Source organism: Hylobates moloch, unplaced genomic scaffold, assembly GCF_009828535.3.
Source record: "Hylobates moloch isolate HMO894 unplaced genomic scaffold, HMol_V3 SCAFFOLD_3, whole genome shotgun sequence".
Taxonomy (NCBI): Eukaryota; Metazoa; Chordata; class Mammalia; order Primates; family Hylobatidae; genus Hylobates; species Hylobates moloch.
The window spans coordinates 26,817,398-26,829,728 of NW_026652278.1; the positions used below are offsets into that span (position 1 = coordinate 26,817,398).

General features: G+C 38.7%; 1 protein-coding gene across 3 annotated transcripts in view; it reads left to right on the forward strand.

Moving 5' to 3' along the window:
• Positions 1–12,331, forward strand: part of SORCS1 (sortilin related VPS10 domain containing receptor 1) — a 602,630-nt gene that overhangs the window by 514,506 nt on the left and 75,793 nt on the right. For all 3 annotated transcript variants that reach the window (XM_032178269.2, XM_058436040.1, XM_032178276.2), the window contains exon 18: positions 8,472–8,643. In XM_032178269.2, coding sequence (XP_032034160.1) covers positions 8,472–8,643 — 172 coding nt within the window. The remainder of the gene's footprint in view (positions 1–8,471; positions 8,644–12,331) is intronic.

Below are 12,331 nucleotides of genomic sequence, written 5' to 3' on the forward strand. Positions count from 1 at the left end.
TAGCATGTTTCTTGTTTCATGCCAATGGTAAAAGATTTTGTAAATATAAAATAAAGTGGGCATTGGGTTGGTTTATTCTAAGAAACCAAGATAATCTTCTCAAGGGAAAGATTTCTTCTTGCTATTAAGTTGGAGATATTTCTAGATGTGCTTTAAAAAGTATGTATAGAAATTTCTATCTGTAGAGTTTCTTTATAGGGGCCATTAATTCCACACGGAAGAAGGTACAAAGACAGTTCTTACTGCTCTTTAGGGTTAGTTTCTCAAAATGCAATGGGGACTTTTTTTTTTTTTTTTTTTTTTTTTTTTTTTTTTTTTTTTTTTTTTGAGACAGAGTCTCACTCTGTTGCCCAGGCTGGAGTGCAGCGGCGTGATCTCGGCTCACTGCAACCTCCGCCTCCCGGATTCAAGAGATTCCAATGGGGATATTTATACAATAAAGACATTTTTAAAAAGTTTAAGTTCAGTATCTATTTACAAATATATAGTGGGTCCAAGAAAAAATACACGCATAAATTCTAGCAAAATAGTTATCTTTATACTATCAAGATACATTTGGAATGTTTTAAAAGATGCTTTTTTATAAATAACTTTTGGTGTTTTATTTCACAGTAGAGTGACTATACTTAATAATATAATGTTGTATATTTCAAAATAGCCAGAAGAGAGAAGTTTGAATATTCTCACCACAAAGAAAGGATAAATGTTTGAGGTGATGAATATGATGGATTTAATCATTACACAATATATATGTATCAAAACATCACACTGTACCTTATAAATATGTATAATTAATATGTCAATTAAAAATAAAAACTTGAAAACTTCCTCTCTACCTAAGCCATAAAACACTTAGATTCTTCTAACCTTTCCTGGATCTGCTATTTCCAGTGTCTCTGAGGGCTTTGGTCTTTTCCAGGTGATTCTGTTTTGGTTGCCTTGTGGGGGTTTTGATGTTTGGTCTCATCTCCTCTCAAGGATATTTTTCAGTGTACGTCAAGGAGAATAATTGGCCCTAAAGACGGTGCATGTGTTTAAAGTCCACGAAAAGGCAATCACTTGCATTATTTACAGACTCATCACTGCAGGGGCCTCTGTAGCTGTTTTCTAGCCAAGAACCATACAGCCTCACTGCACACACTCAGTAATTGTTGGTTGCTACAGAGTCAACTTTCTTAAGAAAACCTTTCTTGAATGAAGTGTTCCATCTTTTCATGCATGACATTGGGGTTGGGAAATGAAGGAAACTGTACATGGAGACTTGCTTTCTCACATGGCGATTCTTGCCCACATCAATGGCCTTGGCATTAACAATTCTTATCCTGGTGCTATGGTACAGTGGCAAGAGAACACCAAACTTAGTCCAGAGTCCCAGACATGCCAGTCGTCCCCTGTGTGAGGTGCAACTCTCTAAACTGTGTTTCCTTTTCCTTATGTGAAAAACAGAAGGATAGTATTGGATGATCTTAGAGACTCCTTCAAGCTTTAACATTTCCATGACCAATTGAAAGGATTCAATATTAGAATTCCTTGGACCGTAGGTGTGCAAAAGATAGAAAACAAATTCATATACCTTAGTCGTACAACTGGTGGGCTCAGAGAGTGGATTCTGTGAGGCATTCTCAAACAGTATGATTCTTGATATTAAGTGATTTAGTGAAGTGTGTGTGGCCATATGTCCCATTTCACCATTTCATCAAGCTCATGTTCAAAACGAAGTCACATTCCTATTACTATTCAAATTAAATGACGTCTGCTTCCATCCTGCTTAATGCAAGAGAAGCTTTCTTCTTTTTACCTGGTCTTCTGTCTTATGCCTGTCCCCTAATTTCTAGGTCTGTTTACTCCGTTGAGGGGAATAGTCCAAAGAGCTGTTGCCTTGAAGAGAGAAACTTGGAAAGCCTGCTTAGCCAGCCATGGAAGTCTATTTCTGATTGCTGATGCTGTGGCTGCTACATAAGATTATTGTTGATATGTGGACACAGTGCCACCCCTGAGCATACCTTGTCACATGGGATCCCAGTTAAAGAATAAATGACCATTTTGGGGCTGCCTGTGTCTATTGATGAAGAGTCACAATGGTTAATATACAGCCACCAATGAGGTCTGTCAGCCTAGAAGTCTGGTATAATCCCTATTCACTGGAGATCAGGAAATCTAGGCTGCCACCACTACTACTTTTTCAGAAGCAGTTTCTCTGGATGCAGGGTAGAAGAATCTCTCTCTACCCTAATTGTTAAGCCATGCCATCGTAGCTCTGTATCTTCATGTCAGAGATCTATAGTCACTTAGCTCTTTTAATTTACACACATGAACATAACACATATAGCTGCTTTGTCATTGCACACCTACATTACTAAGGTGGTGGATTTGGAAGATTTTAAGTCTTAGCCATATATTCTACCCAGGACTAGCCCCCTTCTCCATCCCCAAGGCTTCCTTCATTTCCTGCTTCATTAAGTCTAGTGTCATTGTAACAAGGCAGTATTTTCTCTTGAAAGCAAGTGCACATAGCACAAGCCAAGAAATTAGACTATTTACGCTTTTTTTTATTGTGAGTGCAAATGAGGAACACTGTTGCTCAATGACAATAACACCCCCTGGAGTACAAGAAGCCCTAGAGTTCCAGTTTCACCTTGGTTGCCTGTGATAACTACCGTGACAAAAGGGAAGAGGAGGTTTCACAAAAAGCATGATTTTGAAGCTGATTTTTTTTTTTAAGAATGAGTAGAAGTTTGCCAGTAGGAAAGAGCATCCCGGGCAGAATGAACAGCCCAGGCAAAAGAAGGCATTTAGTATACAGAATGGCTTGGCTCAGGGCGCATGTCAGGCCATGGAATGAGCCGATGCTAGAAAAATGCATTGAGGTCAGGTCGTGGATCTTTACTTTAAACCTGAACTTTACTCTTTAGAATAAGCCCATGGGAAATTTTGAATGATTTTAAGAAAGGAATTGACATAATTGGATTTGATCTTAAGACGACCTTGGCAATAAGAATGTCACTTTTATTTTGGGGAAACTTGAAATATCATAGCAAGTTAATATTTGATACTTAAATACTTTCTTCTAACTTTTTATATTTTAATATTTATTAAGTTCTAAATGTGCCAAAATCTATGCTAAGCCCTTTTCAATGCATTGTCTCATTTAATCTTCCCAAGAACTTTAGGAAAAGATTCCATAATTATCCCTAATTTGTAGGCAAAGAATCAAAGATTTGAGAGACGATGGGTAAATTGCCCAAATTCATAGAGTAAGAGAATGAATTTAAACTCAGACAGTTTGGTTCCACAACACTAGTTTTAACCTTCTGATCAGTAGTGTTTATTTTCTTGAAAAAATAAATATACACACACACACACACACACACACACACACATATATAGTGTTATATATTTTTGAGATATATATTTATTATATGTATATTAATTCAATGCCTTTTGGAGTACAAGTGGTCTTTGGTTACGTGGATATATTGTGTAGTGATGAAGTCTGTGCATCTGTGATCCGAGTAGCATACGTTGTATCCAAAATGTAGTTTTTTCTCTCTCACCCTCCTTCTTCTCTCACCCTTTCTGAGTCTCCAAAGTTCATTATACCACTCTCTATGCCTTTGTGTACCCATAGCTTAGCTCCCACTTATAGGTAACAACATGTGGTATTTGATTTTCCATTCCTGGGTTACTTCATATAGAATAATGGCCTCCAGCTCCATCCAAGTTGCTGCAAAAGACATGATTTCATTCTTTTTTTTATGACTGAGTAGTATTCCATGGTGTATATACACCACATTTCCTTTATCCACTCATCAGCTGATAGGCACTTAAGATGGTTCCATATCTTTGCAATTGTGAATTGTGCTGTGATAAACATACATGTACAGGTGTCTTTTTGATATAATGACTTCTTTTCCTTTTGGTAGATACCCAGTAGTGGGATTGTGGGATTGAATGGTAGATCTAATTTTAGTTATTTAAGACATCTCCATTCTGCTTTCCATAGACATAGTACTAATTTGTACTAATTTACATTCCTACCAGCCATATATAAGCATTCTCTTTACAGCACATCCACACCAACATCGATTGTTTTTGACTTCTTAAATTTGTAGTCTTTAACCTTGGCTACAAACTAGCATCACCAGGGGAACCTAAAAACAAAAACAAACTGATCCCCATAATTCTCAATTAAATCAACATTTCTGATTGCAGAGCCTGGGTATCCATCTATTTTAAAAGTACCCCCAGCTAATTCCAAAGGGTAGATGGGGTTGACATCTACTAAGCTACTAAGCTACTGTCAATATACACTGAATACTCAAAAACATCTGTATTTTGCCATCACCACCTCAAAATGTCAAAAAAAACCCTACTAAATAGAAAAGTCATAGATTACAAAGACTTTTAATACTTCCTTCCAGTTTTACTTTCACAAAGAAAAATATTGCCTTCATCTTTTTTCTTTTCTTTTGTCTTTTTTTTGAGAAAGAATCTCGCTCTGGAGTGAGTGCAGTGGTGCAATCTCAGCTAACTGCAAGCTCCACCTCCCAGGTTCACACCATTCTCCTACCTCAGCCTCCCCAGTAGCTGGGACTACAGGCGCCCACCAGCAAGCCCGGCTAATTTTTTTGTACTTTTGGTAGAGACAAGGTTTCACTGTGTTAGCCAGGATGGTCTCGATCTCCTGACCTCGTGATCCGCCTGCCTCGGCCTCCCGAAGTGCTGGGATTACAGGCATGAGCCACTGCTCCCAGCCTATTGCCTTCATCTTTTTTAAGACTTCCAGGTAGCAAAGAAGCAAAGTCAAAGAGGGTAGGGGCAAAAAGGAAAACGTGACAGAGGCATATCAAGATAGGGAGGAAGAGAATAGCTGAAATTGGGGTTGTTGGAGTAGTAAGATCCTATCTACTGGTGAGCCATCGGTAATATCAAAGGCACATTTGCAGAATGTTTCCTTTTCAGTAATTGTACAAAGACTCCCTTGCCATTACAAAGCACTTTTCTTCTTGGCAGATTGAAGAATGCTTTACCAACTAAATGCATCCCAGTAATATTCAGAGCGCAGGTCCAACATAATCATAAGTTGCCTTGTTACTACGGAGGTAGCAGCCCCATTTAATAACATATTAAATGCATTATTCATTTATGTAACTCAGACCCAGGGACAGCTGCTGGGATGAAAATAGAACCATTCTGTAATGCAAAAAGCAGGTGTGTGCTTACTTGAGTAAATGAACTCTGTATTACGGCACAATTTTCTTCTTAATTTCAGGGACAGGTCTGGTAGGGCTAATGTGATGCCATTTTCATACAGGAAATAAAATGGTTTCAGAATGGTTTTTAATGAGCATTTTAAAAAATTACCAACAGCCTTTTCTGTGGCATAGTCCCAGGGGGATGGATTCGTGCTTTGGATTTAAGCAGAACTCCTGTTATTGCAGGATTCAGGAAAGCCTAAGGTAATGATTGATCAGAACAGTGACAAACAAAAGAATATTCTCTAGCTGATGATGCTAGTGGTGATGGTGAACCCATGTTTCTATAGCCGCCCACCAAGAGAGAATCACAGGTGTGCTTGGATGCTGAGTGATTAAAAATCATAACCTGACTTCAGTTTGCACAGTGCCTCGCCTCTGAAACCTGTAGACAGTCTCTGGTGCATGGTGAAACTCACTGAGATGCCACAATTAACCTGGGTGGCATCGCTGGTCGTTTTTTTTTTTTTGCTACTATTGCTGGTACCAGGGTGCTATCATACACCAGTGTCTGCATTTTGTGTTTTATTTCCTTCTCTCACCTGCCCTTATTTTCTCTTTTACATATACTTATAAGCAACTACAAAGGATTTTTTAAAAAATAAATATCAGATGAGGCCAGGCTTGGTGGCTCATGTCTTTAGTCAGCACTTTGGGAGGCTGAGGTGGGCAGATCACTTGAAGCCAGGAGTTTGAGACCAGCCTGGCCAATATGGTGAAACGCCATCTCTACTAAAAATACAAAAATTAGCCATTCGTGGTGGCACATGCCTGTAATCCCAGCTACTTGCATGGCTGAGGCAAGAGAATCGCTTGAACCCAGGAGGTGGAAGCTGCGGTGAGCCACAATAAAGCTGCAGTAAGCCAGGTAACGCCTGGGCAACAGAGCGAGACTGTCAAAAAAAAAAATCAGATGGAATGATGTTCAAATTGCTTAAGCATAACAATGACCAACCAGCATGGGCAGTTATCTCGTGTCTGGAGCGGAGTTTTGGTGACCCCCTCATGGGCTAGGTGTTAACCCATAAGTTTCCTAATTGTGAGAAGCAAGGACTCTAAGGACAGGGATCGGCATAGCTGGGTTGGTGAGTGAGATGCTTGGAGGGTTTGGGGATGTGGTAATAACCAATTACTATGCAGATATTTCCACATTTAAACTAGTACAGTTACTGGTATGGACCTCCTGATTACAGCTTTGAATATTTGGAACACAAGGAGGCCCTCAAGGAGCTTGAATTTCACACAGTCACACCAGGAAGAAAATCATACAAGGTATAAAGAATTCCTATCAAGTAAATCATAAGGATACTTTTAGGGGTTTAGAGGAAGGATACTCTTACTCCATTTAAAGTAGCATTGCAGTAGTAAAGAGGGGATGTGTGCTAGAGACAAATTTTCTAGGTCCTGGCTATTTGATCTTGAGAAAACTAGTTGGCACCTATGAATCTCAATTCTTCCATCTGTTTATTGGGAATAATTACAACATCTTCCTTATTACGGATACTTCTGAAGTTAATGAGTTAATTTATGTAAAGAACTTAGCACAATAACTAGGACATAGTAAGCACTCTCTAAATATGAAATTCCTGCCATTTTACTCTTATATTCAGGGAAATTGTCTTAGAGAAGACAAGAAGTAAGCTGTACCTTAAAGGATGGGTAAATTTTAGGCAGCTGCTAGGGCATGCAGGAGGACATTGAAGCAGAAAGAGAGAGGGAGAAACAGAAGTACTCTCAAGAAGATTAAAAAGAGAATGGACCTGGGCTCATGAGGGAGAAAGAGTCCAGGAAAGTAGAATAAAATTAGCTAGCGGAGGGCTTCATGCCCAGGATTACAGAATTTACAGCTTATCCTAAGGTCATATGAAGTCCATGAAGGTTTTGAACAGAGAAGAGAAATAGTAATAATATTAAATAGAAATAATTGGTAATATTTTATGAGCACTTGAAGAGTATTAGGATACTTTCAAGTATTCTGTGTACGTTCACCCATTTAATTCTTATATTTAACGTATGAGATGAGTTAAGCATTAATAATTGACATTGTAGTGATCTATAGTGTTCAAAGTACTTTTCCAGACAGTATCTCCTTTGACTTTCTCGCAGAGGAAAGGGCATTCACTAGACTTAAACGCATTGGAAAACTATGCCAGTTTTGTAAATAAAGGTTTTCTGGAATCCAGCTGCATACGTTCTTTTATGTGTTGTCTGTATTCGCCTTCATACAGCAAGTGCAGAGTTAAGTAGTTGTGACAAATTCTACATAACCTGCAAAACTGAAACGTTCACTGTCTGGCTCTTTATATAAAAAGTTTGCTGACCTCTGGTCTACAAGAGTGGAAATTAATCTTTGATTGCTTCTTATTTGGGCTCTACCACTAACTCTAGGCAAGTAAACTTGGGAAATCAAATATATACATACATAAAGTGGTTGCTACAGACCCAACAGTATAAAACGATAATGGCTAGATAACATTGAACCTCAAAAATCTTGAAGGTTTGTCATCCTAAAATTGTAAATTTTAATTTTGTATGAATCAGATAAATTATATAGGTTAATTTTGTAGAATTATTTTTTCCTGTTAAAGCTAAAACAAGAAATAAGCAAAAGAGCATCAATCAGCAAAAACGGAAGTCTCTTTAATGTGAGGTTTGATCATTTAACCAGTATAACCTCTCATGAAAGACTGAGTAAAAATATAAAATTTAGCCAGGGTTTTCTGTGCTACACCATTACTGTAGCAATCTCTATGAGATCTATGAATGTTGAGTTATATATCTATCATAATCTATTCTTTCTCTGAATTGTAAATTCCTTTGCAATATTTATTACTCATTCTAGTCCTTAATTATGTAGCCTTTGAATTATCTCCTAGATTAGCCATCTATGTCTCTCCAACTAGCTTATAAACAGTGAGAGTAGGGGCTGTATCTTCTATTTCTGTGCATTTCCCACAACTCCAAAATGAAGTGATTTATTAACTTAATAGATGAATAAAACTCAGTAACAATGCTAGTAATAGATACAACGTGTGACCATGATTATCTCTCTGTTGGGTGCTTTATATGCATTAACCCTACTCTTCATAGTAGCATGAAGGATGGTTAGGTGCTTACTGATGGTCTTCAGGGCTAGGCACTATGTCTAATTTAAAAACGTGGGAATGATTCACATTATAATGAGCTGGTTTACAACTTGAGCTTTTTTCCATTTAGGTACAGGAAGGTGGTTTCCAATAATTGCACTGATGGAGTAAGAGAACAGTACACTGCCAAACCACAGAAGTGCCCAGGGAAGGCCCCACGGGGGCTGCGGATAGTCACGGCTGATGGAAAGCTGACAGCAGAACAAGGACACAACGTCACTCTCATGGTGCAATTAGAAGAGGTAGGACTGATTCCTATCTCCCCCCTACCTTCTAGGGCCAGTGACTTTTCTTAATAAAGCATGGTTTTGTTTCCATATCTATTTCAACTTTCTCCATTTTAGATGCTATTTAAAAATTTTTATTTTACTTTTAGTTCCTTTTTGTTGTTGTTGTTGTTGTTATCACTTCACCTTCCCTGATCTATTTCTTGAATTACTTACATTTCACTGCAAGTTGTTCTTCACTCATACTTAATCTCTTACTTTTGGAGGATCTTTTGGATTTAATCTTGCCTTATTGGTGCTTTTAGCAAAATCTATTTTCTCAGAATACATAAATTATATTCCTGAAATAATTTAATACGTACACATACTAAACTAACCTAAGAGATGCTAATACTTTCATCGCCTCTCAGCCTGCAGGTTTTCTTTTCCAAGGGCAACACGATGGTCATGCATATAGCACTGAGGCCAATGTAAACATAATTGGGTGTAATTTCTTTGGCAGTTAAGAGTTTGTATTGTGTAGCACCTCAGAGATCTCATTAAAAGCATACATTATTATTTGCCAGATTATGGTTGTCTGAAATGTCTGAAATTTATGTGGTGGATAAGATGAAATTTATCTTATATATTTTTGAATATATACAAGAATTCTGTCATCTTTTAAATGAGGAAGATGGTCTCTAAAGGATAAGTACTTACATTAAATCATCTCAATTATTAAACCAAGCAGTCCTATCCTCAGTCACGTTTTCTGGGTACCTAATTATGGTTACCATTGTGTAAAGTCCTGTAAATATGAACGGATTTTAAAGACTAACAATGACATCCAGGATTAAAATATATAACATTGACTTCCAGCTTCCTCTGCTGATAGTCCAGGAACCCTCAGTTTTTACCATGTATAAGAAAATCACCTGGAGAGCATTTGGAAACCCAGTTTTCTTGGCCACACCCTTAAAGATTCTGATACAGTAGGTTGGAGTAGGGCCCAAGAATATACATTTCTAACAAGTTCACAGGTTGTGCATTGTGCTTCAAGAAAAACAAAACAATGGCAAGGCTAGGGGTATAGAGAAGTCAGAGGCTCTGGAGTGTGATAAGATGGTGGAAAGATGAAGCAATTATGATTGCTTTGTCAGGTTTGATGAAAATTTTTAGTATTTTAATTTTCATAGGAAAAATAACTGTGAAATAATGAGTTTGAAACTCTAGCTCAAATGATGTGCATATCTCTGGTCCAAGGGCCATTTACAGACTGTGTAACGCAATACTCCTTTCCTGATTATCTCCTTAATGAGTGCCTCTCAATTATATCCAATCTTCTAAATACTAAGGTGCCCAAAAATTCTTTAGTTGGAACTAGAAAAACACAGGCCAATTTAGGCAAATTGGAGTTGCTCATCTTTCACATAAATAAACTCTTTGGGGATTTCTGCTTGAGACTATGACAGATTAGCCTGCAGTAAACCAAATATATGTGTATATATTTAGAGCAAGAGGGAGAGAGAGAGAGAGAAGAAGAAGAAAAATGAAGAGGAGGAAAAGGAGGACTAGGAGTTGAGAGAACTGTCAAGAGGATTGAGAAGCTAAAATTCCTTTCTTAAGAGATGGGAAATTCACTGCAGTGAGTCCAACATTTTATGCTATATTTTCCTTTCGAGAACTTTAGCAATTCATATGCCACACTATAGAGGAGGTTCAGATTTCAGATTTCCAGTAAAAGGCCAAGTAGAAAGTGTTGGCTAAACAGGTGTTAAAAACTCACAAGGCTTGGAAGATAAAAATTGGACTTCGAGGATATTCCAAAGCTGAGGCTGATGAGGTCATGTCCCAGGGAGAAGGAAAGCACAGGGAAGCAGCACACATACAGGACCTTTTTCCTCTCTGAGGTATTTCATGATACCTAAGTAACACAGGAAACATAGAAAGTAGTCAATAAGAGGCTGAGAAGTTAAAGTTTTTAGAGTATTACCCTTCGGAGAGATAAAAATTTGAATTCAAGACCTATCAAGGAGGAGGACCCTGGTGAACTATCTAAGACTTGGTTCTTGGAACTTCTGGAAATCTCTATCCTAGGAGTAAAGGCAAACCCAAATTAGAACAAGCCCTCTGTACCCAGAAATCCAATCTGAAATCACTTCAGTCTCTGAATCGATTAGAGTGATTCTCTTCAACTCTAAAATGATTGTTAGAAACCAAAGTAAACCTTCTTTAGTGGAAAATAACATAAACCAGAGCTTTACCTAATATTTTTCATATAAAATGTTGGGCATTTAGAAAAATCCAAGTATATCAAGATACAGGACCAAGAGGGGAAAAAACAGAAAAGAACAACAGTTGGATGAGATATAGTGTTTATTTAAGATATCCTGTAAAATAACAATGATTAATATGTTCATGAATGTGAGAAAAGGTGGAAAATTGAACCCCAGAGTGGTAATCAGTAAGAAATACCAAATAGAAATTGTAAAAATAAACATATAGTAACTGATATTAAGAACTTAGGTTTACAGCAAATTGAACCCATATGAATAGAGGTTAAATGCAAGAAAGGACAGCAGGACATATACCATCTAGAGCATAAAAGAAAGAAATAGAATATAGAGAAAAAACAGTAAGAGACAACTGGAAAATGATAAAAAGGTCTAACACAGATGCAATTGTAGCCCCAGAAGGAGAGGACAAAGATAAGGAACCAGAATCATTTTTGAAAAGGGAAGGGCTGAGAATTTTCCAAGCCTGATGAAAGATATCAACATATTAACCTATAGATTTAAAAGAATCAGCAAACTCAAGAAGAATATGAGCAAAGAAAAATCACTGAGCTATTACATTCACACTGCTGAAATCTAAAATCAAAGAGAGGTGTTTAAAAAGTCCAGAAGAAAATGGAATGACACCTTTGAAGAGCTGCAGAAAACACAAATGGTTTTTTAGATAAACAATAATAGAGATATTGAAACAAGAAATGTTCCCTTGTCCCCCTAGCAGGCGTGTGATGGGGGTGTGGCTCGCTTCTTCAGTGCCCCACTGCTCAAACCTCTAGGGGAGCAAATGGGGCAGGCTGTGGGGCTCTGACCCCACGGCAATGTCTAGGGGTGAATGTTTACAGCTCCTGAAGCTCCAGTAGGCGTTTGGTACCATGTGCTCTTTTTGTTTTGCGGCCTATAGACAGCTTGTCCTAACCAGCTCAATTAGAACCTCTACCTTGTCGCAAGCACAGATGGCTTTCTGTATCCCGGGTTCTTACCTTGGTGCACTGGAAGAATCGGATCACACCTGGGCTTGGAGATTGAGTTTAAGGTTTTATTGAGCAGAGGTAGCTCTCAGCAGATGGGGGAAGCCAGAAGGGGATGGAGTGCGAAGGTTTTCCAATGGAGTCGGGCCACTCAGTGGCCCGGGCTCTCCTCCAACTGCCCCAGCCAAACTCCGTATAGTTCTCCTGGTCGGTGGCCTGCTGGCAGGCTGGTGCCTGTCGGTGCATTCCTCTCGACGTCCATCTGCCTGTGTGTCTGCTTGCTAGGGTGTTGGGGGTTTTTATAGGCACAGGATGGGGTCATGGCAGGCTAGGGTGGTCTTGGGAAACACAACATTTGGGTGCAAAGGCAGGAGGGCCTGCCTGTCCTCACCTAGGTCCCAGGGCACAGGCCCAGGGGTGGCGCCCTAGCCAGGGACCACGCCCTCCCCACCCCGCCCCGCGCTT